Raw genomic sequence first — 27,474 nt, 5'->3', positions numbered from 1 at the left:
CGCTACAGGCCCTGCCCACTAGCTCATCCATGTGCCCGGCCCCAGACTCCGCCCTTCTATGCAGGCCACGCCCCATTAAGAAGGCCTCGCCCAACAGCCCCAGCAGCCTCTCTCCCGCCAAGACCAGGCCCCATCAGCGCTATAAAGCCCCGCCCCTCAGACCACGCCCATTAACGCACCAGACCCCGCCCCCCACCAGCCCCTATGAGCATCTGCGCGCCCTGCGCCTCAAAGCCCCGCCCACCAGCGGCACAAAAGCCCACCTCCACAGCCCACGCCCCACTAGGCCCCGCCCCCTGACGAGACCACGCCTCTCCTGTCACACTAAGCCCCGCCCCACCACCAGGCCCCCGCCCCCCAAGGAAGCGCAGAGGCCCGGCCGTTGACCCAAACCCGTTTTATTGCGTTCGAGGGAGGGGACCTGGCTTTCCACAGGAAAGAACTACGTTTAGAACGGGTGTGTTACAAACAGCAGGGGGAGTTAACGCGAGAGCCAGGGGCGAGAAAAGGTTTATTACAACTTAACTCCGCATCATTTAAGCCAAAACCCCTTTGGAAGCGTGAGCTGCAGCACAAACCCCGCGTCGCACGGAACCAGTGGATGTATCGGTACCACAGTCAGAGTCCGGCATTCCCACCGCTGGGCGATCCCCGCGAGGTCCAGTGGCTCCTCAGGGCTGCACCAAGGTCTCCAGAGCGAGGATCAGTGCTCGGAGACACGCCACTGCGCGGCTTCTAGTTCCGACAGCATCGGCATCGCTACAGCTTCAAAGCGGAGACAGCCCTGGCATATCAGCCTCGAGCTGCCCCGTGGACGCAGAATTCCCCAACTGCTCGCTCCCCACAGATGGCTTCAGCTCTAGTTAAAAACACAGGTGTTTCAGAAGTCATTCACAAACTGGAGGATTAAACCCGGTCTCCTCCCCGTCTCCTCTGAGTTAAGGCACACACCGCGCTCCTCTTCAGAAGCCACGAACTGAGGAATCTCAGGAAACCCACACAGCTCAACCCGGGTTTTCCTGTCTCCCAGAAACACCAAATCCAGCCATGGGAAGCCTGTGTTTGTCCCTGCTCACAGGAGGAGGAATGGAACGGGTTGTAGACCGGAGCCCTGGGCCGCTAACGATAAAACGCACCAAGAACTGGGGGGAGGGAGCTCACAGACTGAGAATGCCCACTGGATGCAGAAGCTTGTTGGATGCATGTGCTCCCAAAGCTCATTCTCCTGAAAAGCGGAGGCTGGAGGAAGCCAGCTGGCAGCTGGCAGGGCTTTTCCTCCTGGCAGAAAGCATCAGAAATTCAAGGCGCCTAAATGACTATGAATGAGGTACTCCAGAGTCAGGAAAAGGTTCTTGTCGGTGTTCAAAGTCCACTTTCTGCTCATTTTCACCACTGTTGCATTGTTCTCCTCAGTACTGTTGTGCAATCCATTCATTAAGCAATCTAGACGGGGATAAAGTCTTCTAGCACAATGTAATCAATAATGCAATCAATTAAAAAAACTGATTAAGTAGCTGGATTTTATCTCACCAAACCCTCTTCCAGTTCACACCAGGATGGCTGCAAGCCCACAGAAAAAGGAGGGGTGTGCAATAACACTCGCTCACAAGATTTTTTTCTCCACAAAATCACTGTAATCCAGTTAGGAATAACCACAAAAGATGCAGAACTAAAAGATTTCAGCATGTAAAAAAGTAAAAACTTTTTAAAACAGTAGTAGCTTCAGTACAAAATTGCAAATACATGTAGCAAAACAAGAGGTGCCTGTTGTTGACATTAAAAGTCTATTTGAGAGCAGTTCAACACACTTCTTAAAGTCCGTCTCTGAATAAAAGAAAGGTTACAATCTTGCACCAGGGTAATTAGACAGTGGATTTAGGCCTGACCAGCGTTAAAAAACACATGTGCACTGGCTTAAATAAATACATATTAAACATGATAAACTCTATGGACTTGGTTACTGACATTTACCTACTGAAAATAATCTCGAATCACAAGGCACGGAGTTAATTGCTGCCTGCAGGTCAAGCCCATGCTAAAGGCCTACAGCTACAGGAAAGGCAAAACGTGGTGAGTAGAGGTTACCTCACTGAAATGCTCCTACACCCTCATGGCCTGCAGCTGCATCCAGAACGGCACTGCTCCCACCAGAGCGAAAGATGCAGAGATGGTCCAGGCAATGGCACTTGATGAAGAAAAACACGTAGAGTCTCTAGGCTTCTGCAAACATCGCACACAGTGAGTGTTTTTTTGCTGCCTGCGATCAGGCAATGTTTGGACCTTGGTGTCGGTTCACTTGCCACACACACCAGGACTCGGATTAACTGAAGTTTAACACCTTTGGGTTGCATTTTTCTAAAGCAGCACCGGTACGAGCACACCTCAGATAAACAAAACCTGCAGTTGGTGTCAGCATCAGTTACACCAGCTGCAGGAAGGCACATCCTCTTCAAAGAGGGGAATTCAGGCACAAATACGAATGTTTCCATCCGCCTGGTATTTTTGCCAGTATCAGATAAAGCAAGGTCAAATTAACACAAGATCCCTAAAAACCTTGTGGATGTATTTTCTGTTATCTTGCTAAAATGAGGCTTTTTTTCTGCTCAGGGCATACACCGGTGCAGTTCTGCATGTGTGGGAATCACAAGAAAGCAAGTTCTGAATTACCAATTGAGGCTGCATCCAGACAAAGACAGCACTGTCAGCTTCAGACAACAAAGCCCAGTCCAGCACCACTGGTTTCACACAAAGTATCTTTGAAGCACGCTGCTTTCACACCGCCAAGCTGCAAGGTTAAGTCTAAGGAAGGTTTCATGCGCTCACTCCTCAGCTGATCCCGGAATCACACACAAAGAACAGTGCACATCCTGAAAACAAAAGCCAGCTGCCAATCACGAGAGCTGCTAAACAAAGTTAAAAAGCACATAAATAGAACTTCAGTTAAAAGAGTTTATAATAACTAATCACCTAGTAGGGAGGAGAAAACTGCCCAGGTGAACCTATCCAGTGACTGGCTAACCATCACAAATTGAACCGAAACCAGCAGTGAGATGCCAGAAAGAAATGAGGGTTCCTGGTTCCTGTAAATGGAACTTCCAAATTCTCTGTCAGTGTTCTCCCAGAAAAAAACAAAGGAACTTGCCATAAAAATCTCAGGTGGAGACCCCAAGAACATTAAGAAGTAAAGCCATGAATCCCCCAAGAGCAAAGGGGCTGCTATCAAGGCTCTGGCATTCACCAAAGGGATCACACTGAAAATCTTGTCTGGAGAAGTGTCATCCCAACTACCCCAGTCAGGTTGAGAAGGTAACCACAACCTTTATTCTCAGGGTGCACAGTCTCTTCGGAGAGTGAAATAAAAACTCAGTTTAGAAGATTATGGAAGACTTGCACCTAAACTCGTCTTCTACCTCTCCAATTCAAAAGTATGAAAATCACTCATTCGAGTGATTCATCATTATTCTAAGTTCCATATACTAGGAGAAGGAGAAATCAGCTCCTGCTTCTATTAATAAAATCATTGCAAGCATTCCCTGGGTCTTGCTCATTGCATTAAACATGCCTTATGCTAACTCTTCATATAAATGATCACAGTTCACTATAAGGTCAATCTCAGTAATATTTCAGGCATTTTGCATGTAAACAGATCGTTTTCAAGCTTTAAAATGACAAATTAAAACAACTGGACCGCCAGAATTCTGTTCGTAAAACCAATTCAATCAGTAAATAAGGGATGGGAAAAGCAGCAGCTACGCTTAAAGCAAAGTCATCAGAATCTGTGCTTTTCAGCAAATCTAGTAACTGATGGCTATCTAGTAAGGAAGACTAGCTTCAAAGAAGTCCCTTCTTTTATTTTCCTCCACTAAATAAGGACAGAAGCCAAGTGATCCCTGGAGAAGCTGGAGATTGGAACTGTAGAAATAAAAGTAGATATTCGACCTCTCAGTTGGAAAGAACCAAACTGTTCTGTTTCAGTTTCCCTGAAGCAATAAGACTGCAAGAATATTTGCTGCATAAACCATTTCTGCTTAGAGCTGTTAGTGCAAGATGCAAATCTTCAATTTAACTCATTAAAAAAAAATCCAAGATTCGAGTCAATATTCGACTTCAAACATCCATCACCCGAGGTAACTACAATAAGACACATTTTCTCGTGTTCTTCTTTGTCACAGGATACAGAACTGCACGCACAGCTTCAGCAAACACCTCCCGAACACCCTCCTGATTCAACGCTGAGCACTCCAAATATTTGACTGCTCCGATCTGTTTAGCCAGCGAAGTCCCCTGCTGCGGGGTAGTGGGAGCCAAGCTTTGCTCTTTCAACTTTTTAACTGTTTCCAGGTCATTTCTCAAGTCTCTCTTTGTACCCACTAAAAGAATGGGAACATTTGGACAGTGGTGAGAAACTTCAGGATGCCATTTGTGCCTCACATTTGCATAGGAAGATGGGCTACCGATGGAGAAACAGATGACGAATACATTGGTTTGAGGATATGAGAGCGTACGCAGACGGTCATATTCCTCCTGGCCTGCAGTGTCCCAGAGATTCAGGCTAACCGTCCGGCCATCAACAGTCATTTGGGCACTGTAGTTGTCAAACACAGTAGGGATGTACTCTTCTGGGAAGGCATTGGTGGTATAGCTGATGAGGAGACAAGTTTTTCCCACAGCGCCATCTCCAACAACGACACACTTTATAGTCTGCATTCTTTACCCAGAATCTTGCACAAATCCTGCACAAAACAAGAAGAAAAGTTAGGAAAAGCGCACTACGATGGTCATCTTAAATATAAGCTTTAGCAAGTGTTTCTAATATCGCTGACAAATTTATCACAGCTAGACACGCTCGGTGTGTCAGAAGCCATTATGAAGAGCTCAGAGGCTAAAAAGACAATAGTGAAATGGAGATGCAATGAGTTGAGAGTTCAGCGACAACTGGCTGCATTCCAACCATGTAAATACAAATTAGCCAAATTCCCACAGTCTTGCCTTACTGCCAGACAGTTTCCCACAGGCAATGGGTCAAGTCCTTAGAGGTGCAAGTGGAAAGGGACCATGATGCCAGACCTAGAAATAAGATATTCGATCATTTGTAGGTTCACATACACACCCCTGCACACACCCTCCAGGATTCACACTTCTTGCCTGCATAGCCTACAGTTTACCACAAAGAAAGGTCAAAAAATTATATAGTAAACCAAGGAGCCCATTGTTGGGCTGCACTGCTACCGTTTACTGTAATAATTCACTCAACTCATCAGACCTCAAGAAACTGCATTATTTAGAGGACACGAGATAAAAGGTTCAGGAAATAGCACGCACACGAAAAGCTGTTCTTTGAAATACAATCAACCACAGTATCTGGATTAGAATACATAAAGAATTTTCCTAAAGAAGCCAAGAACAGATTATTCTCACTAACCAGTAACAGAACAAGCGAACTTAATAGGCTTGAGCTACAGTAAAGCAAGCTTACACTGAACACTAGAAAAATGCATGCTGTAAAGGATCAGCGATCAAACAGCCTTCCTAGGCAGACTGGGGAACTGTTACAGGAGATATTTCACACTTAAAGGCTTTCCTAGGCCTTTCTTCATATGTGAAGAGCAGGTTTGATAATCAAATGGGTAAGCCTAAAACTCAATTCATCTAAACTTTCATCCTATGAACAGCAGGAACTTTGAAAATAGTATGGAACAACTACAAGCAGTCGTTTGTTGTGCATTTGCTGTACGGCGCTCGCCTGAACAGGAAGGAACTTGCATGTGCCTTCTCACCCAAATGCCTTTGAGGTACTATCAGTAATCCTCAACTTGCAACCAGCAGCAAATACACTGCTCCAAACAGAAGAAACAGATAGTAGGAGGAACTATATTGCATATTCCAGAAAGATCACAGCTCCACCAGCATCAAAACAGCAAAGGGAACGTATGAAAATGAGCAATAGTGAAGCACTTCGCTTCTCAAAGTCCTGAAACCCCCACCCTCTAACTTCCTCTTCATCCAAAGAAACGAACAACTCGCTACGATTTAAGTCTCAGCTTAGTCCCTTTTGACAAAGTCTTTATCTGTATCCATACAGCTGCCTTCCCAGTGGGATCACACACGATTCTTCCAAAATTGCCTTCCCAGCGGGATCCTACATGATTTTTCCACAATAAGCGAAAACAGACTACCTTAAGCTTTGGCATAAGGCTGCAACCGGCAACTCAAGTGGTATCAACTGTGATCACTACAGCCCACAGCACTTAGGAAGCATCAATGGATGCACACACACACTATTGAAAATGAGTCAGTGGTGAGAAGCAGAACAGAAACCTTGTCCCAGAAAGACCCAGCAAGACACTGGAGAGGAAGAATTTGGAGGAAAACAAGCAGCAGATAGATGCAGAAGCAGTTTCTCCTTTTTGAATACGGCGGGATGTTTCTAAAGCAACATCATCACCTGAAATGAAATTCGGCACGTACTTTTGAGCTCTGGCAGAAAAGCATATGCACGACTTTCATCATACATCGAAAGTCAGTCATCCCAGGAGAGCTAAGTCTGCAACTGCATGTGGTAAAGGTGAAAAAAAGGCACTGACCAACAAAAGCTGACAGCAGGACTGCATGTATTACTCCTGAACAGTTCCACCAAGATTTTCATTTAACAGGGCTGGGGAGGGGGATGATGCATGAGTTCTGTCAAATAAGAGACTTAGAAACATTTATTGCATTTTGCAAACCCCAAAGTTGAAAACTCTTCTAATATAAAATTACTTAAAACATTACAAATTAAACATTTTTAGAGTTATATCATTAACAGAGGTTGAACACTGTTACTGGCAGCATGCAACACAGCCTAATATTCCTGAACATCAAGGGTTTAAGTGCTACAAGCAAACAGTGACAGAAGAGGGAATATATTTTAATACTGTAACACTGTTCTTCCTGAAGATGCAACCATAACTCACCATCCCAGTATCTACAGCTGCTCTCTTTGTAGGGCAGATCACTACCTGCTTTGAGACACTGCCATGGCAAGGCTGCTTTCAGATGTTTCCAAACCCTGTTTCCCCTCCCACCCAGGCAGCAACTCATCGGCTGTGACCATACAACGAAAAAAGGTGAGGAGTTGCTTCATCCATTTTACCAAGCAGCACCACAATCAACTGTGTTGGTACAATCAAGCCAGTGGTACCACATGGTGAGAATAAATTACGGAGGAGGAACACCATACACTGCTGTTGCTGCCAAAATATCGCTGGACTGCAGCACAGAGAAAGGTTTTCAAGCTTGCTCCTCTGTTCACTTCAAGCCACTGAATACGAGAAGTTACTGTGCCAGAAACTTTAGTAGAGACCCAACAATGTCAGAGCAGAAATCTTTTTCCCAATGAGTTACCTATGCAACAGATGCTATTTTAATCAATCAGTAACAAGGGACATCACAGAGGTGGTAGGACTAAGTCAGCTGGAAACAGGGAATAAAAACTCAACCGTAGCAACAAAAGTCTTGTGGAGAACAACACACAAAGCCTTTCATATGCCCAGTTCCCAGTTTCTAAAATAAACAAATGGGAAAGATGTGGAAACTGGTCTCTCTAAAATACAATCTCCCCCAAGGGCTCGGACCTCTCTGCATTCCCATCCAGAGCTTTCCGCAGGAAGATGGGATATCCCAGAACTGCAGTCCTCCCCACACGCCCCCCAGGCACTGACACCTGGAGGCCATCACACCAGCACTGGGATGATACAGGCAGTTTCACATACTGCTAAACTACAAAGCCATGTGTATCCCGCACCACCAGCAGTTAAAATAGTTTGATTCAACCTGATTTAAAATTCCTATTGAAAGTGTGTTACCTGAAGATTATTTCATTGGGGCTTTAGGGGATCATGAGAGCTTCCAGTTCGGACAACAGCAGTAAAGTAACAATGAAGCCTGGAACACGAATGCTTTTTTCACAGCATTAATACCTTGAATTACCTGCCTCGGGTTTGAATTTTAGAATAGTAACATTTGCAGTAGGAAATAACTCCTCACACGCATGCCAAAGCATCAGGCTAAGTATAAGCTACACAAATGCAATTAAAGAGCTTGTAGGCTTTTAAGCATGCTTCTCTGCAGGGCTCCTTTGAAGCAGGTTGCCTTCACTGAAAGGAATTGTGTGGTATATGCAATGCAGAAAAACAAAACACACACCAGGATACACAGGATTTAGTATGGAAACACTAAATTTTGAGAAATTAGTTAAAAAAAAAAAAAAAAGAGTAGAAAGAAGCTCCTACACTGCAGAAACCTGCATGTTGGGAGGAGGTGTAGTTTGGTTAAAGATTTACATATGGAAGACAAACTTTTTTTTAATTTAAGCCACAACCTAGCAAACAATATTACCTCCATCAGGCCTTTTCTATTAAATCCGCATACCGCTTTGTTCAAATTGCATAAAGTTGCTATTTATTTTTTCTTGTAAACAATTTGCCTACAATCAAACTCTCATAAGACAGCAAGAAGCTGGGGTTCAAATTTGCATGGAAAATTCTTTTTATTTCTCAGGCACCCTTGAACTTGGCACTGCATGCTATTTGAATATACATATATGCAGAAAAAACCCCACACTCCAAAACCAAAATTACCAACTAACATTGCCGAGAGCAGGAAAATTGGTTTAGGGTTTGTTTGGGGGGTTTTCGGTGAGCTTCAAAAGAATTTTGGGGGTAAACTTTAGAAAGAAAAACTCCACGTGCAACAGGTAATGAGAACTGAAAAAGAGAAAAATACAGATTAACGCAGCAACACATCAAAAACAAGACCTAGAATTTAGACACAGAAAGCTAGGCACAAGCTTCAAAGCAAAGATTAAAGATTACTCGGCAAGATAAAGGAGTGAGCAGAAAGTCCAAAGTAGTGAGAGGTAATTCAGGTTGCTTAGTCCTGCCAGAGAAAGGACTTTCATTACAGTTAAGGGTGAAGATTATCAGAAGATGAGGAGTTCAAGCAGTTACAGCAAAATGGGAATAATTTTCAATGAATTTAAAAAAAAAACAAAAAACCCTATCCACTCCACTAAGAAGCGCTGTGTAAAAATACATAGACAGGAGGTGTTCCTATCTTGTCCATCAGTGCCTTTGAATTAGAAAACTGGCATTCCTCTTTGCATTACTTTCCTTCTGAGAAGATGCTCCGAAGTCTGCCTTCCCTGCCTGCACACCTGGCACTTCCTTTGGAATGCGCAAAATTTCACTTGGCGTGTCGAGGCATCGCCTGGAGAGCTGCTCCCGTTCTGACCTAATTACATATTTTCTGGTATTATTAACACGGACAGCTTGCTCTCCTGTAACCCAGCTGGACATTTGCTGGGGAAATTCCCTGTTTGGATTCCACTGCCCCTCCCCGCAAAGCTCTCGTAAGGGAAATCACAGAATAACTTAATGTTGCATCAAAATTTTTTCGTGGGACAGAAAAAAACTTCTAGAGCTTCCCTTTCACATGTCTCATGGGAAGTTCCCTCTCTGCTAAGTGAAAGAAAGAAGGAAACAGTGACAGAAAACGGAAGGAAACACAAACCTGTGTTCTTCTGGGGCTTCCTAGATTTACGGGTTTAATACTTTCTGCACTCTGAAAAAATCTTGGCAGAGGAGTACTCCTTAGCAGGATATGTCTCTGCCCTTTCTACGTTAACTCCAGATGCCTCTTTGTTAGGCAGATTTCAGATTCAATATTGCTCTTTGAGAGCCTCATTTTCACAGAGTTTCTCAGGTCTTCCGTACCTGTTTCTAGTTCCAATAGGGCCCCATTTGTGCAAAAATGAGCAGAAAACACACTAGGATTCAGCTGGAAACACCTGTGCTGAGCTGTTATTTTCAGCCACCACCTTTGATCAATCCCTCCCTGTTTTGCAGGCTCAGAAGTTTGATACTGCTTTATCAGAAACAAGTAGAAGCACAAGTTAAGAAATCTAAATGACTTAATTGTTCATCTTTCAGTAACAAAAACTAGATCAGAGATGATTCACTCTGTCTGCCTGATATGTGAAGTGGGGTAGAAACTCTCAACAATGAAGTGGGTGGGTAAGGCAGTTCTAAGTATATCCTATCACCCTCACCCATGCAAAGGAGTTAAAAGATTTTTCATGTGTGCAGCTCAGCCACCAGACCTGACAGGGAAGAAAAAGGGGCTCTCAGCAATTTAATCAAGACTGTGTTACTAATCCACCACATCTCAGCTTACTTGCCATTGTTTTAGGCAAGCGCCAAAGGAATGGACAAGTGCCAGGCTTTTAGAATGCATGCCAAGAAAGAGTAAAAAAGTTAAATAGGAGACCTCATCCCTAATACTGTTCAGCAATGAATGACCTACTTGGACTTCCCAGTGCTTTCCAAAGTTTTCACAACACTTTCCGTCCTGCCATTCACCTGCAAGAGAAACAAAACACAGAGCAACAGCCTGAGTGGCAGCAGAGGGGGAAGAGAATCAACAAGCCAAGGCAGATTTCAGCAGTGCAGCAGGAACGGCACAGTCCGTGACCCAGAGCTCCACTTGAGCGGCAGAATCGAGGAAGCTCGCTCTCTGCAGAGCTTTGCCGGGAGGTCCAGCTCCCATGCACAAATTACTGATGCCCAACAAGAGTGCAGTTCTCAGTGGTTCTTTCCCCAGCGGGAACACTAGAAAAGCCTCACCCCTTTTGGCACAAAAAGTGGTTTCCAAGAAATAAAAGAAACCACCCAAAGCCTTTTTTATATAATGCTTTTAAAATCTTTACCCCTGTCAAATTAGTCTGAAATTGGTTTATTGATTTGAATATTTTTTTTGCAGGGATGAAACACATGTAAGGTTTACCACAGTGCAAACAAAGTGGTCTGCACGAAGTATCTGGGCACCTCAACCACACAAACCTCAGCGCATCAACACTCTTTACTACCAACACTTGCACTCCAAATTTTAGGGGACAGCAACAATATTACTGACCAAACATTAATGTCCTTAAATTCTATTAATCCAGGATTATGATTATTGGATAACAAATATTTCCAAATGCATTAGAAACAAGCTCATGAAACAGCTGCACAGCTGGGAAACAACTACGCTAAGGTACAGCCGCACAGTTATACAGGAACTAAAAACTAGGATGGCAGTAGATATCTGAATCTCCAGTATGTGAATGTGACATGTGTCCTGCCGTAATCAAAAGCTGCAGAGTATTGAACTTGATTTTCCTCCTACAGCCACATGCAGAAGCACGGATTCATCGAGATGAGTACCCTTCACAATTTATTTGAACATAATTGACCCTGACAGGCTTCAAGGGTGAGCACAGTATAAGTGTGAGTGAGACCAGGAGCCGGGACTGCATGGTTCTGTGCCCAGATTATTCATTACTGTTGGCTAAAAGAATAAAAGACAGTACTTCAGACATGAGGTCCTGTGAAGAGGCACATGAAGCACATTGTAGGATGAATGATAAATCCAGTTAAAGCATCCCTGATTGCTATTTAAGACAGAAAAAAAAATGCTTAGTCCCTCTTCCTATCATCTTATGCCACCTGGCATTCATTGGCACACTAAATGCTCTCTATTTTTAAGAAAAGTTGTAACAAAGCCACTGTTGTATTTTAAGGCCAATGCATACACCAGGAAACTCTAAGCTCTTTCCTCGAGAAGAAAGCCTACACACACTTTCCATTCTCTTTGATTTCTCCTCCTTCGCCCCCAAATTTCACTAGGGGGCAAAAAAACCCCACCCAAACAAAAAATGCACTTGGTCAAGTAATAACAGTTTTCAAGTCTTTAAATAGTTATGATACCATTAAACCATGAGTCAAAGTGTGCGTTCGGTGCACACTGTACCATGGCTTGTGCACCACAACAATGCAACATGTGCCAGTCTCGTTTGCATCAAGTATTGCAGTTGTAAAACACGAGCAGAAGTCACCAGTGGCAAAGAGTCTCTCGGCAGTCTCTTAGATTTACACATATGGGCATAGGAAAGAAAAATAAAAAGATAATATGCTCCTTTAAAAGGTACCATAGAATCATAGAATAGTTTGGGTTGGAAGGGACCTTAAAGATAATTCAGTTTCAACCCTCCTGCCATGGGCAGGGACACCTCCCACTGGATCAGGGGCTCAAAGCCCCATCCAACCTGGCCTTGAACACCTCCAGGGATGGAGCAGCCACAACTTCCCTGGGCAACCAGTTCCAGTGGCTCACCACTCTCATGGTGAAGAAATTCCTCCTTAAGTCTAGTCTAAATCTGCCCCTCTCCAGTTTATACCCATTGCCCCTCATCCTGTCACTACAAGCCTTTGTAAACAGACCCTCCCCAGCTTTCCTGGAGCCCCTTCACATACTGGAAGGTCGCTATAAGGTCTCCTCAGAGCCTTCTCTTCTCCAGGCCGAACCACCCCAACCCTCTCAGTCTGTCCTCATATGGAAGGTGCTCCAGCCCTCCCATCATCTTCATAGCCCTCCTCTGGACCCGTTCCAACAGGTCCATATCCCACTTATGTTGAGGATTGCAGAACTGGACACAATACTCCAGATGAGGTCTCACAAGAGAGGAATAGAGGGGCAGAATCCCCTCTCTCGCCCTGCTGGCCACGCTTCTTTTGATGCAGCCCAGGACACGGTTGGCCTTCTGGGCTGCGAGCGCACGTTGCTGGCTCATGTCAAGCTTCTCATCAACGAGCACCCCCAAGTCCTTCTCTGCAGGGCTGCTCTCAATCACATCATCCCCCAATGGAGCTTTACAGGACACCAAATTGTGTGGAAACACTATGGACTCCAGAAGAATCAGAGCCTCACGTAAGCAAACCAAACTGCCTATTCAGTTTCCTCCTCCTAACTGCAAACCACACATTTCATTGTATTTCCAAGCTCTGTAAAGTTCCTTCTAAGAAGAACATTTAAAAGCATCTTCTTTTATGGAAATAATAAGCTAAAATGCCAAATACCTCTCATAAGCCTAAGTTCCCTGTAGAAAACTCGTGTGCAGCTGAACATGGTTGAACTGGCCAAACAGAGCCTTCCTGCTGTGTATTCAACATTTGACACAGAAGAGAACACAAGCTTTTTAAAATCAAAAAATAAGCGTGGAGCAAAGAGCAGGCAGCTCATGATGCTGGCACAGGGGACATGCTGCAAGCATAGGATACACATAAAGAACAAAAGCATTTAAAGCTGTTTTATAACTCAGGGTAAATATTGATGAGAATCACAAGTGTTTACAAAACAGTAAACAGATACCGACCGTCCACTGCTTCTGTCAGTAAAAACAATCAAGAACAAAGGGATATAAAATTAAATCAGAAAGAGGGAGGTTCAGTACAAAAGGTACAACTGACAGGCTGAGAGAATTGGGGCTGTTCAGCCTGGAGAAGAGAAGGCACCAGAGAGACCTTATGGAAGCCTTCCAGTACCTGAAGGGGCTGCAGGAAAGCTGAGGAGGGGCTTTTTACAAAGTGCATGGAGTGATGGGATGAGGGGCAATGGCTTTAAATTGGAGGGGGGAAGATTTAGATTAGACATTAGGAAAAAATTCTTCACGCTGAGGGTGGTGAGGCTCTGGCACAGGTTTCCCAGGGAAGCTGTGGATGTGTCATCCCTGGAGGTGTTCAAGGTCAGGTTGGATAAGGCTTCGAGCAGCCTGGTCTGGTGGGAGGTGTGGAACTGGATGACCTTTAAGGTCACTTCCAACCCAAACCATTCTATGATTCTCAAGGTCTGAGGCTGAGCTATGAATTCCTCAGCACGGGATGCTAGAAACTGAAATTTTAGAGGACTCGAGGACAACTGCTAAGCTTAAGGGAGAGAGCCTGGTGGCTGCTAAACGAGACAACACCCGTGACTCCCAAAACCCCCCAGCACTCGGAATAGTTTAGTTCACCACCTTGCTCTACGCTTCCCGAGACAGCAGCCGCAGAGCTGGAACTGGATGGGCTTTAAGGCTTTTCCAACCCAACCCATTCTGTGATTCTGCCTGGCAGCTTTTAGAGAGCAGAGGGAACATGACAGCTCTTGCGTGTCACGGCCAAGGGAAACTCTCAGCAGCAGAACAAGAGACCTTGAGAGGAGGCTGACGGATCGCATGGACACCTTTTATCACACCTGCTGGGAACAGAGGTCACCAAGACCCATCCCGCGGCTCCTGGGCACTGCGGAACAGGGAGGAGCAGGAGCGGGGCCATTCCCACTCCTGTACACCGCAAGACAAGGAAAAGGACCAGAAAAAAGCTCATTCCAAATCACCCCCTTTCTCATGGGGCCATTCCCACTCCTGCATATCCCGGAATGAGAAATAGGACTGGAGAAAAGCTTGTTGGAAAACATCCCCTTCCTCACAGGGCCATTCCCACCTTGCTCACATCTTGGAATGAGGAACGAGACTGGAAAAAATCTTGTTCCATATCATCCCTTTCTCCATGGGGCCATTCCCACCTTACTCACATCTCAGAATGAGGAAGGGGACTGGAGAAAAGCTCGTTTCAAATCATCCCCGTTCCCCACGGGGCAATTGCCATCTCGCATACATCCCAGAACGAGGAATAGGACCAGAGAAAACCTTCTTCCATATCATCCCCTTCTCCATAGGGCCATTCCCACACCCTGCACGTCCCGGAATGAGGAACAGGCCCCGAGAAAAGCTCGTTTCAAATCATCCCCCTTCACCACGGGGCAATTCCCACATCCTGCACATCCCGGAACAAGGAATGGGACCGGAGAAAACCTTGTTACCTATCATCCCCTTCTCCATGGGGCCATTCCCACCTCGCTCACATCTCAGAGCACGGAACGGGACTGGAGAAAAGCTCATTCCGAATCATCTCCGTCCCTACGGGGCAATTCCCACCTCCCGCACATCCTGGACCGAGAAACGGGATGGAGAAAACCTTGTTCCATGCCGTCCCCGTTCCCACCTCACTCACAGCCCCGAACGGGACCGGAAAAAAGCTGTGTTCCAACCATTCCGGTTCCCCACGGGGCCATTCCTGCATCCCGCTCATCCCGGGGCGAGGAACGGGACCGGAGAAAAGCTCGGTCCCATCCCGCCCTTCCCCGGCCCCGATCAGCGCATCCCCCGCCCAGTCGCCAACCCGAGAGGCTTCCGCCCGCCCGGCCCCGCCCGGGGGAGCCGCACCGGCACCGGACACGGCCTGCCCCGCACCCCTGCACCGGTACCGGCACCACCACCCCGGGCACCGGTACCGGCACCGCCACCCCCCCCCCCACCTCCCCGGGCACCGGAATCGGTACCGGCCGCCCCCGCTCCTGCCCCTCCGTGCACCGGTACCGGTACGGGCACTCCCCCCCCCTTCTTGCATCAGCACCGGCACCAATCCCACCCTCCCCATGTATGTACATCAGCACCGGCACCGGTACCGGTACCGGCACCCCCCCGTGCACCGGAATTAGCACCGGTACCGGCACCACCCTTCCCCTGTGCATTTGCATCGGTAACGGCACCGACCCTCACCCCCCGTGCACCAGAATCGGTACCAGTTACCCCATCTCATGCCCCTTCGTGCACCGGTACCGGCACCCGTTCCGCCCTCCCCCCGTTCATCAGCATCGGTACCGGCACCGCCCTCCCCCGTTCACCGGTACCGGCACCTGCTCCCCGTGCACCGGCACCGCCCTCCCCCCGTGCATCAGCATCGGCATCGGCACCGGCACCCCCCTGTGCATCAACCCCGGTACCGATACCGGCACCGCCCTCCCCCCCCCGTGCACCGGGATCGGTACCGACCGACCGCCCCCTCTCCCGCTCACTCCGCGCTCCGGTCCCACCCTCCGCGCTCTGCTCCCGGTGCCCCCCCCCCCGCTCTCACCGCGCTGCCGGGGCTGCCGCGGCCCCTCCGCTCCCGCCGCCCCCGCCGCGCACGCGCCCCGCGCCCCGCCCCGCCCAGCGCCGCCCGCAGCCCCCGGCAGGGGGCGCCGCCCCGGGGCCGCGTGCGCTCCGCAGGGCTCGCCCCGCCCCCCGGCGCTCCGCCAGTGCCGGGTCTCGGCGGGGGTGGGAGCGAAGCCCCCGTGGGGTGCGGGGGTAGCGGGCCGCACCGGGGGCTGTGGGTCCCCTCGTCCTCCCGCCCGAGGAGGGAGGGAGGGAGGGAGGGAGGTGGCGGGGCACCCCCAGACCCTCGTCAGGAAGCTTCGATAGCTCCGCTATGTCCCTGTTAGGCAATAACGCTTCGAGAAAGGTCAGGAGCGCAGGCAGGTTCTCCCTCCCCGTCAGTGTGAGGGGCCTCTCTGAAGGAAGCACCCAAAGAAATAATGAAAAACCACTTGTGGATGATGGAGATTCACTGCTTATGCGATGTGTGAGATATGTACCTTTTGGCACGTACACGTTTTAGTTTTGCGTTATGAAAAAGGTGATGTTTCCCTTTGCCCTGGGAACAGTTCCTTTTGCAAAGGGAACTGGACCAAGAACGGGCCGAGGCACAGTTTAGGGGAGGTTTTTTGTTGGCCTAAAGCAGCTGGGGGGTCAGCAGCATAACTGGGTGTTGGTGCCTTCTCCCAAGTGACAGGTGATAGGATAAGAGGAAATGACCTCAAGGTGCACCAGGGGAGATTCAGCTTAGACACAGGAAATATTCCTTCACGGAAAGGTTTCTCAGACACTGAGAGAGTGACCTTTGCTCTGGGTTTTTATTCCTCGCCCCTTCTGACCGGGACAGAGGGTGAGCTGCAGCCCATGCTCCAGGCTGGCTCTGGAGTCAAAGTCCTCGGCCGCTCAGGAGCTGCTCTGCTCCACTGCCGAGGCACTTCGCTATCAGTGGCTTGGTGTTCCCGTCTCCAGCTCCTCGTCTTCCTCCTCCGACCAGCTCAAGCTGTCGTCTGAGTCCTCCTCCTGCACCGCGCTGGGTTCCTCGGTGTTGGCTGCCTCCTTCTCCTGCTCGCCCTGGGAGTGTGACCTGCTCTGGGGGACCTCCAGCCTGGCCCAGGAGCCAGGGCTGGCTTTGCAAAGTGTGATCTCCACCTTGGTGGAGACCATGCTCACAAAGCTCTTTTCTACTGCAATAACCTAGAGAGTCACAGAATCATAGAATAGATTGTATTGGAAGGGACCTCAAAGATAATTCAGTTCCAATCCCTCTGCCATGGGCAGGGACATCCCACTAGCTCAGGCTGCTCAAACCCCATCCAACCTGGCCTTGAACACCTCCAGGGATGGGGCAGCCACAACTTCCCTGGGCAACCTGTGCCAGTGCTTCACCACTCTCATAATGAAGAAATTCTTACTTATGTCTAGTCTCAGCTTCCTTATGTTTAGTCTAAAAACAACAAGCCTTTGTGAACTGTCCCTCCCCAGCTTTCCTGCAGCCCCTTCAAGTACTGGAAGGTCGCTATAAGGTCTCCTCAGAGCCTTCTCTTCTCCAGACTGAACAACCCCAACTCTCTCAGCCTGTCAGAGGGAGGGAAAGGTGCTGCGGGCTGGGCAGAGGACAGCAGGCAGCGTTCATCTGTTCCCTGACTGGCAGAGCCTTGCTGGAGAAGAAGAGAGATAGGCGTTCTTTGCATGCCAGGAAACAGAGCAGGATGAAGCTGAGGCTCCAGCTAAAGTTCACCGTGTTACGTCTACGCTAGCCGCAGGCACGTGCGCGGCTGCGGTACAGCCCTGTCCTCCGGCAGTGAGCTGTGCAGAGGCAGGCGCACCCACAATCTGCTGCCTGCGGGCACTGTTCGCCTGCACCAGAAATAAAGGTAAGAAATGCACATGCAAATTCCCAAGTCCCACTGCTCATCCACAGCCAGTAGCAGCTGAGAAACCAGAGAGCAAGTGTATCCCTCACACCTCTGCCTGCTCACAGGCATAGCAGGGTTTCAGGGAAAAACAGCAACCTGCTGGGCCAAAGACCCTTTGGGACAGTCTGGAACCAAAGCCAGAACACCTACAGAGACGTCAGCAACGTCCAGCTCTGCTCTTAGAATCATAGAATGGTTTGGGTCAGAAGAGACCTTAAAGCCCATCCAGTTCCACACCTCCCACAGACCAGGCTGCTCAAGGTCTCATCCAACCTGTCCTTGAACACCTCCAGGGATGGGGCATCCACAGCTTCCCTGGGCAGCCTGTGCCAGCGCCTCGCCACCCTCATTGTGAAGAATTTCTTCCTAATGTCTAACCTAAATCCTCCTCCCTCTAATTTACAGCCATTGCCCCTCGTCTTATCACTCCATGCCTTTGTACAAAGTCCCTCCCCACATTTCCTGGAGCCCTTTCAGGTATTGGAAGGTCGCTCTAAGGTCTCCCTGGAGCCTTCTCTTCTCCAGGCTGAACAACCCCAACTCCCTCAGCCTGTCCTCACAGCAGAGGTACTCCAGCCCTCTGATCACCTTCGTGGCCTCCTCTGGACACATTCCAACATGTCTATATCCTTCTTGTGTTGGGGATAAGTACAGGATCAATTGGAACAACCACCGGCAGCCTCTGAAACTGCCCTCCTCACAATCCCTAAACCATTTGCTAGCAGAGGAGGCTAGAAATGCTGGTACCTGGGCAATTTGGCTCCCAGACAATTCCAACAAGAGCAGTGTTTAAAAGAGCGTAGCCAGGGTGCCTCAGGTGGTGCAGAGCAGTCAGGCAGGCACCGAGCCCAGGCACAGTCCTGGCGAGGCTCCCAGGCAGTGCTACCGCTATGGGATTTATAGAGAAAAAACTCATTTCCCCATCAGCCTTTACTGCTTAAGAAAACCGGAGCCCTGGAGATAAACAGGTCCTCTCTGCTGCGACAGCCATGGTGGACCTGTGTCCCCTGCAAGGCTTCGAGAGCTGACAATGAATTACACTGAGGGAGGGACTGTGAAATGGCTGTTTGTCCCACAGATGTGCCAGCTGGAGAAGAGACGGCGTCCTGGGAGCCACAGCATTTCTGTGCTATAATACAGCCTGCCTCGCGCTCCACGCACAGGGAGGACTGTGCAGAAATTGCAGCAACAACCATTTTGCTGCTTTTCCAAATGTCTGAGAATCCTGACTGCGCGGAGATTAATTTTACTTACTGGGAGCCTGTGTTTGGGGCTGCAAATGCTTCTCCCAGAGCACAAGCTGCCTCAGCACTGCAGCCCAGCCCCACACAGACTCCTGGAATAGGGAAATGAAAGTAAACAGGATCTTACCCCCCAGAGATCCAGTTCTGCCTGGAAAATCTTATTCCCTTCAAAGACGATGTGAACCTCAAGCTGAAAGATCAATGGAAAATCATCTGAGTGGGCAGCGCAGCGTTGCCAGAGCTCTTCCCCAGGACAGGGCAGCTGCTTTCAGCACTAATGCATCCCATGCCCTGGCTCCAGCGTAACGGTCTGGTGATCCCCTCAGCACCTGGGAGTATTTCACCCCCTTCAGAGCATGCCGGGTTCACCTCTGCCACCAGTCAAGGAATTCAAGGCCAGCAAAGCCACCCGATGAGCCAGCATAGCTGGGCAGATGCTGCTGCAGTAGAAAAGCCACTGAGCTTGGGAACAGCAGGTCAGCAGCACCAACCACGGCTGCAGCAACAGCCCAAAGAGGCCATCAAAGAGCCCCAGGTGCCCGGGCAGCTCCTGGCTGTTTGCTCTCAAAATCAGGTGCTGTGAAAGCACACGTCCCCAGCCCAGCTCCACCAGCCCCACTCACCACGGTGCGGTTGGCCTTCACGCTGCTAAGGGCAGGCAGGGGGTTCTTGGCATAGACTGTCACCACCACCTGGCTGCTGGTTTGGTGCCAGTCCTGCCGGCACGACACCGCCTTCTTGTCCTGCCAAAGGAGAAGAACCCATGATGGCACAGTGTCCAGCCCAAGCACACCGCAGAGGGGGATGTCTATGCTGGGGGATGTGCCTCTGTACGTCTGCTTTGCAGAGTGGTGGCTGAGGTCAGCACCAGCTGAGCAAGATCAAACCTTGTCTTTCATGCAGGTTTTTGAGGGCAGGTGCTTCACAAGGAGGTAGACAGCCCCTGCCAGGCTGTTTCATGCAACATGGGGCATCTATGCTGTGCTTGGGGTTGTTCCAGAAGGACTTGTTAAGGCCAGAGCCACCCTCTTCTTGTTCCAGAGCCACTCTGCTGTGTCCAAGCTCCTGCATAGTCAGGAAACTCAGCCTGGAGGGCAGTGCGGGGGCTGTTGCTCAACGTGGATCATGCCACCACGCAAAATTTGGGAGACAAATGAGGTGCAGCTGGCCACATTTCACCTTTCTTCCACAGGACCCTCACCTTGTCCGTGCTACAGGCAGCTTTGGTACCCACCAGGCATTTCTGAGCATCAGCAGGAGACAGATCCCCTGCAACCCCCAGCACTGCCAGCCAAAGAAACACCTCAGGAGGAATCCCAGCCTCATACTCAGGTGACAATTAGCACAGAGCATCTGCATTACAGCCTCACAGTCCTTGTTCTTCAGCCTCCTTTACATCCCCTATATGTTTTCTGCTCCAGGACAAAGCACAGACTGGGCTCAGACGGGGTTGCTCAGAGCATCACTGACTCAGAGGAACGTGATGCACTCTCCGGGGATATCCTGGGCTGCTTTGGTGTGACTTCCCCAGCTCAAGCCTATTTCCAGCCAAGAGACTTAAACACACGATACTGGGAACTTGGATCTTCTCCCCATTGCCCTGCCACAACTTCATGTCGCTAAGTAGATGAGGACCCTCCTGGGAAGTAGTTGCAGAGGGAAATCTTAATTAAAACCAAATTCAGTCATCTGTCAAAACATTTGTGGGGTTTTTTCAGGGCTTTCCCCGTGCTCAGCTTCCTGTCCCTGTGTGGCAGCCTGCAGTGCTGGCTACGCCGTGCCTGGGGCCAGATCCTGCCTCATTCAGCTTCCTACAGCGCACGTGCCCACTGAGTGTGAGAGCTGACATTTTAAACAGCAGATGGGTGAAGATGAGGCATTCAAACCCTGCACAGTCATCTGTTGGCAATTATGAAAATTAGGAAAATTAAATGCAGAAGCCCATGTAAACGCAGAGCAAGGGAGGGAGCACTCCTTGGGTGCCTGCCAGTAATGGCACTTTGCACACATGAGCCCCTACCGAGACTCCCCTTACCCCCTTTCCCGTCCAGCAGTGCCGCCCGCTGCTGCAGCCCGGCTGCTCCAGAAAGGCGTTGAAGTCTGTCGTTTTGACTTTACAGCAGCTCCAGTACTTCATCCTGGGGAGAGCGGGATGGCCTGAGCAGGGAGTGCTCATGGGAGCAGGAGAGGGGACCTGCTGTGGCTTCAGGGTGGTGGGGACAGGGGCTCGGAACCAGCAGCTGCCCCTGCCCACCTCTCACCCAGAGGTGTCACCCATGATGGCACTGGCCGTGCTGCTCAGGACACACAACCTTGCGATGTGGCACTTTCAGCCCTCAGCAGGGTCAGTTTGCTTCCCAGTAAAGGGCTGTTTCTTACCCCTCATGGAAGACAGGAACACCAGGATGGAAAGTACAGACTTCTGTGTTGCTCTCCGGGCCCTGATAGATCTGTAGAGTGAGAAGCAAGAGGAATGTTTTGGCTATCCCCCTGGCTGTGCCATCCCTGCACAAGGCATAGCATACTGGCAAATATCACCCTTCCTTTCACTGGGTCCAGCATCTCTGAGGACTTGCTCTGGACCCACGCCCAGCCAACAGCCCAGCACTGGTGCCTGCACCCTGTCAACAGAGCAGCCACCCTGGCCTCGTATGGACCCCAGTGTCATCCCCACGACCCTGGCAGCAGCCCTTCCGTTTGCCAGCTGCTGGGCTGGGTAGCACTGGGACAGCAGAAAAGTTTGGACACCACGGAAACTCGCTCCAAAGCGCAAGGTGCTGTTTGTCTATCCCATCCCTTCCTCTCTTTCCCAGAGCATGTCATGCTCATGCCCTCTTCCACTTCTTGCCTTTCGCTCCCTCCCCTCTCTGCTGCTTTCCAAGCATGCCAGCCCTCTCCCAGCTTGGTCCCTCTGGTGCACACCTGGAGGGAGGCAGACAGTCCTATGCAAAGTGGCCTTGGGGCAAGACAGAAAGTGGGCTGTGCTGCAATCATTAAATGCAGGTGGGAACTATTCCACATGCATTTTACCTTTATGCCCATATCCTGACTGTGTGTTATATTTCATCGCAAGCAATTAGCAGCACTGAAATGCAAATGTACCACCAATCCAGCAATCTAGAAAGAGGATTGTGGCTGGGAGGTGACAGAAGCAGCTGCTCCAGGGACAGGATGAGCAGGAACATACAGAGCTGATGGGCACTGCCACCTCCCACCCACACAGCACCCTGCCCCACACCTGGTGGCAGCTGGGACACAAGCCCTCGTGCTGGCCCTGAGATGCTCCCAGGCATGTGGCACAGATCGTGCAAAGATGGGACCCAGCCAGGTACTCACTGCCTTGCAGGCTGCGTTCTTGCAGGTGGTGCCGACTCTCACCTGGGCAGCTGCCTCTCCTGTGAGAGCAACACAGCTTCACCCTGGGGCAGTGTCACCCGAGTCTGCCCCTAAACTCTCCCCACAGCTCCACTGCCAGCTCCCCCGCTTAGCGCGCACGGCCCCCGAGCGCAGCCTGTTGCACCACACCTCCGAGACGCAGCTCTGTGGGTTTGCAGGTGGCTGAGCACAGAGCACCTGCCATCCCGCACTGAACCTGCCACGCAAACCCCCATGCTGACCTTGCCACATGCAGCCCCACTGCCACCTATCAGCTCATCACTACCTGCACAACCGCCCTCAGGTGGCTCATCCTTGGAGGACAGGTTCAGTTTCTCCAGTGCTTGCTCCAGAGACCTGGATACTTTAATTGGCAGCAGTTGTCTCAGCTCATCAGAGCTAGAAACAGCAGCAACAAAGGCTGAGTTGTTTTTTTTTTTCCCCACAATTGAAGTATGGTTGCAGTAGGGTGGGACACTTGCAGAAGTGGCGGCACAGCAGGGCGCACACTTTTAGCTGAGCCCCTCTTACCTTGGTCTTTCCCGCTGCATCTTCTCAGCTGATTTTGGTCCTTGATAGATTATCGCTACTGGTCTGTTCTTCGGCCCATCTGAGGTCTCCTCTTGGCTGAAAGGCTCGGGAGGTTTCTCCTTGCTGTGAAACCCCTTTGTGCATCCCTGAGCAGCACAGGCAAGCCTGATGCCCACTTGTCCCTCCCTAACCTGGCAGCTGCTCCCAAACCCTGTGAGTTTCCATGCTCTGGTGACTCTTTGTCCTCCAGGGACAGACTCTGACCCTGCACAAGGGCAGGGGCTGTGTCTGCAGGGATGCCCAGGAACGAGACAGTGTGTCAGCCTCTCTGGGGCCACAGCAGACAGGTGTCAGTCCTGCTGCACCCCAGCCTGGCAGCTGAAGGGCAGCAAGAGTCTCCTTTGGGAGATATCCCAGGACCTCTGCTGCCTTCTTCCCCTCCATGACTTGCTCAGATATTCACAGCTGTGCTGGCACTTGGGACATTTATATTCATCCCTCAGGATCCTCGTGGGGGATCCCAACCCCTTCCAGCACTCTGCTCTGGGAGCACCTGCCCTGCACTTTGGGAGTAGGACCTCTGCTTGCCTCGTTCTTGGAAACTGATAGGAAATCCCCATCTGACAGGGAGAAGGCAGCCTTGTCACGGGACGGGGATGGGACAGGGCAGGGCAGGGGCAAGGAAGAGAGGACAGAGGAGCAGTGAGTGTGTTAGGGCTGGTGGGTCACTCACCTTTATGGAGAGGAACTCAGAGAAGTCTGTTGTGCGTTTCTTGCAACAAGACCAGCCCTAGGCACCAGGAGATGACAAACTGGTCAGCTGCGGGCAATACCACTGGGCAAAAGGTCCCTCTCAGCAGCTGCAGCCCCACCACCTGCCCCACTCACCTTCAGGGCATCATGGAAGATGGGGACACCCGGGTGATACAGGCAGGAATCTGAAAAGGGAAAATCAGGCAAAACTTTCCAGGACCAATCCTGCCCACGAGCTACCCATGATGGCTGGCAGCTCCTGAGCCAGCTCCTGCCGTACGGGCTGCCTGTGCTGGCCTTGGCTCAGCTCAGGCCACAGCATGGCAGCTGAGGAAAGCAGCACGCATTCCTGCTCACCCCGGTTCAAAGCAGACAAGCCCACTTACCCTTAGTGTTGTGCTCGGGATCAAACCTTTGCCCGCAGCCCTTGTTGTAGCACAGCAACTCCATAGCTCCAGCGTACTTGTTGCGTCCTTCACTACTTCCACAAAAATCCCACGAATCTCATCTCTGCCTGTGATCCCCCCTCTGCTTCCCTGCCGCTTCCAGCCCAGGCGCAGGGAGGTGGCTTTGCCTATCTTTGGAGGCAGCTGGAGGAGGTGGCTGGTAACTGGAGAGCAGGCTAAAGATGGACATAGCAGCTCAGCAGCTGATGGGACCCAGAGCCCACACTATCTTGAGAGGCATTTCTATCCTTCCCCTGCACTCAGCCGAGGGGCACTGTAGGGTGGCTCCACACCTTGGGTGAGCAGACGATCTCCCAGTGCCTTCTGTCCCACCAGCATCTGGCATGGAAGCACTGGTGCCAGCTCAGTGCTTACGCTTAGTACCTGTGGCTCTTCTTGACCAACTGGTCTCAGTTTCTTCAGCATTTATAGAAGCAGCTGAAATTTTCTGCAAAGGAAAGGAAGAAACTTTCCCAGGGCAAAATCTGTGCTGATCTCCTACAGCCCCAAAAGGCATGACCATCAGCTAGACGGAGGCACCAGCAGACCAAAACAGCATGTGTGGCCAAGATATCCTTTGATGCAACCCAGGGATGAAATCTCTGCCCCAGAAGATCACTGTTGCCACAGAAGAAGAGGGCAAAATGTTACATGGCTCATCGGTACCAAGGAGGGGTTTGCTTAGACTCCCTGCCCTCATTCTAGGACTGAAGGGTTTTTCTCTACAAACAGGAAACCCTCTTGAGATCAAAGGTTTTACTTAGTTTCTACAAGCACCTAAACCAAATATTATTTCGGTTTTGTTGTTCCTGTTTGCAGAGACAGCTGTTTCCTGAGTGCTACCCTGACCTGCCAGTGTACACAGTGTCTGGAGATGGTTTCTGCTCAGGAACTGGGTTCAACGTAAGCCCTTGGCACCATCAGACAGCGCAAAGGGCAGGTCCTGCAGGCAGCAGCTGCCCAGTGAGACCACTCAGGAGGGGAACCCACAGGGTTCACCATGGCTGATGAAACCTCATCCTTGTCCTAAGATGTCTGTTTAATCTAGTTAATATTCCCCTACAGCCTGCAGGATCTGCTGCCACTCAAGGGGATCTCCAAAGTCCAGAGTTAGGATGAACTCTTGCTGAAATTCTGAAGCTCATCAGGGAGGCAACTCCAGACTCATTTCACACCGCCAGGCTGCTCCACCTCCATCTCAGTTCTGCCATCCCCACCTTAAGACATCCTGGCTAGCGGCAACCTCAGGCTTTTCTGTGTCATCTCATTAGGAAGGAAGACAGCCCCGCTGGCGGAGAGCACACATATCACCAGGTCTCCTTACACCTGGGTAGCCTGTCTATAAACCCACATCCATCCCAAAAGCCGGGAGGGAAACATGTGGGCACTTGGGAACCACCACACCAGCATGCACCATGTGGCTTCAAGGTGACACCTTCCTCGGACATGATAAATGACCCAATGGTCCCAAAGGTGGGTAAAAAAAATACTGCTGGCATCCAGAGCCTCTGCTCAGGTGGAAGGGATCACCTGGGACCCAAGAAGCTGGGCAGAGCCTGGTGATGGGGGCATTTGTATTCCTGGGGGCTGAGCAAAGCTATAGGATTTCAGATCTCCTTGTCCTTCCCAGGAGCTGTCAGCAAGGCTGCAGCTGTCGCCATCCCCGTGCCAGTGAGAATCTGGAGCTCGGGTTACCTCGCACGCCTTGGAGGAAACACTAAGAGGGTTCTGTGGCTGACCCACACACTGAGGCTCGTCACAGACAACCCAGAAGGGGGGATGTGGCCGAGCAGAGCCCCCTCAGCACCCGAGGAGCAGCAGCATGGCTCTGCTCTCACTGTTCCGCTACACCCTGCAAATGTTTGCAAGGAATGAGGTGGCTTAAAACTGGGAATGTAGCACAGTGACATACAGTAAATCGGGGCTTTCTCAGCTCCTGGCCCAGGGAGGACAAGGGGAGGAGGTGCAGGCTGGGAGGCGGACATGAGATGTCCACCGTGAAACAGAGATGAGCTCCAGTGGAACCACCTGGTCAGCCACCAGCAGGCTCAGGGCTCTGAGCTGGTGCTTCAAAAATAGGAAAAAGAGATGAGGATGGCAAAGAGTGGGCTGAACTGCACATCCATCACACAGCATCTAGTTTGAAACTGTGGCTTCTGGCAGCTGCCCTGGGGCCACAGGGCTGTATTGCCGAGCACGGCCCTCATCCGGGGCAGAGCTCCAAATAAAGCAGAAGTCACCGTGCAAGCCAGCCGAGCAGGGCCAGTCATGACCAACATCTCTGAAACAGCTTGCAAGGAATGAGTCAGCTGAGAATTAAAAATAAAGCCTCTTTGGTTTGTGTGAGCTTAGTTTGATATAGAACAAAACTAAAAGGAGGTGAGAAAGAAGGTCTCATTCTCAGACCCAGCTTGATGTGTTTGCCCTTGAACAATCATGGTCAGTGTAAAACAGACCCCAGGCTCCCAGGAAGAACAGGGAAACTCAGCTCCCCCCTGCCCCTTTGGTCGTTGGGAACGCTCCGTGGAGCCCAGGGCAATGGGAAGGGAGTGCATTTCTAGAGCATGGGGCTGTTCCTTCATACAAAAGGCTGGTTAGGAGAGGGAAAATCCCTGACATACCTATTACTGCTCTGTATGCTACACAAAGCTTGTAGGCAGGATTCATGTTTTAGTTATTTGGGAAATAAGATCTTCCCAGTAAGAATACAAGCTGAGCAATCCTACAGCAGGAATGTTGCCCAGATGCTCTCCTGACAGAGCTGCTCAGGGGTTACGGGGCTGTTGTCCAGGAGGTCTGCACTGATGGTACTCAGCAGCCCAGAGAACAGGTTTGGAAAAGATCAGAGCAGTGTCAGGAACAGGGATGTGTGTAATCTTCATCTCTCCACTCAAGAACAGTGCCCTTATGCAACTGGAGTTATTGCAGCACTGTTTCCCCAACATTGGTCTTGCTGAACAATTACACCTTCAAACCGGAATCAACCGCCCAGCTGATGGGGATTTTCTCCCTTAGCTCAGGCAACGTCTTGCTCCCAAAGATAAATTCATCTCTTTAGAGCTGAGCTGCTAAAGGAGCCCATTTACTCTGGAGCTTGCTGTGAAAATACATGACTCCTTATCAAAAAGTGCACTTCGGTCCTCAACAGGATCGAGGCAAAAGAGAAAAGGATTTCAGTCTACTCATAAGACTCCATTTTCTTGTCATTAGCTGGCATCTATACTAAAAACCTGCTGCCCAGAATAGCCTGAACTGGGGGATAGTGTGCGGTTTTACAGGGTTTCCTTTGGAGGGTTCTGTTGCCTTAAAGCGACTGTGAGCGCAGGGAGAGCAGCAGTGAGGGAAAGCATCCCAAAGGCACTGCTGTGCCTGGCTAAGTAAGTTCCCTGCTTTCTTCCTCT

General features: G+C 50.2%; 2 protein-coding genes across 5 annotated transcripts; both read right to left on the bottom strand.

Annotated features, from left to right (window-relative positions):
* Positions 1-405: 405 nt before the first annotated feature.
* Positions 406-15,873, bottom strand: LOC104069005 (rho-related GTP-binding protein RhoG). 3 transcript variants are annotated; one of them, XM_054075761.1, is made up of 4 exons: positions 15,810-15,837; positions 10,342-10,397; positions 4,990-5,067; positions 406-4,733 (listed from the first exon to the last, which is right to left on the bottom strand). In XM_054075761.1, the coding sequence occupies exon 4, from the start codon at positions 4,705-4,707 to the stop codon at positions 4,132-4,134; it is 576 nt and encodes a 191-aa protein (XP_053931736.1). In that variant the 5' UTR covers positions 4,708-4,733; positions 4,990-5,067; positions 10,342-10,397; positions 15,810-15,837; the 3' UTR covers positions 406-4,131. The 3 variants fall into 3 exon arrangements, with proteins under 3 accessions (XP_053931736.1, XP_053931733.1, XP_053931735.1); XM_054075758.1 differs by lacking the exon at positions 4,990-5,067 and having other exon boundaries at positions 15,810-15,869; XM_054075760.1 differs by lacking the exons at positions 4,990-5,067; positions 10,342-10,397 and having other exon boundaries at positions 15,810-15,873.
* Positions 15,874-16,332: 459 nt separating this feature from the next.
* On the bottom strand, positions 16,333-24,528 carry ITGB1BP2 (integrin subunit beta 1 binding protein 2). 2 transcript variants are annotated; one of them, XM_054076089.1, is made up of 11 exons: positions 24,014-24,528; positions 23,763-23,812; positions 23,608-23,664; positions 22,875-23,020; positions 22,630-22,742; positions 22,305-22,363; positions 21,348-21,418; positions 21,004-21,106; positions 19,592-19,711; positions 19,096-19,158; positions 16,333-16,879 (listed from the first exon to the last, which is right to left on the bottom strand). In XM_054076089.1, the coding sequence occupies exons 1-11, from the start codon at positions 24,075-24,077 to the stop codon at positions 16,751-16,753; spliced, it is 975 nt and encodes a 324-aa protein (XP_053932064.1). In that variant the 5' UTR covers positions 24,078-24,528; the 3' UTR covers positions 16,333-16,750. The 2 variants fall into 2 exon arrangements, with proteins under 2 accessions (XP_053932064.1, XP_053932063.1); XM_054076088.1 differs by having other exon boundaries at positions 16,335-17,002; positions 24,014-24,526.
* Positions 24,529-27,474: the final 2,946 nt, after the last annotated feature.

This window comes from Cuculus canorus, chromosome 10 (assembly GCF_017976375.1).
Source record: "Cuculus canorus isolate bCucCan1 chromosome 10, bCucCan1.pri, whole genome shotgun sequence".
NCBI classification, from domain to species: Eukaryota; Metazoa; Chordata; class Aves; order Cuculiformes; family Cuculidae; genus Cuculus; species Cuculus canorus.
Note: the sequence above shows the minus strand (reverse complement) of the source record. Positions and strands in the feature narration are given on the sequence as shown.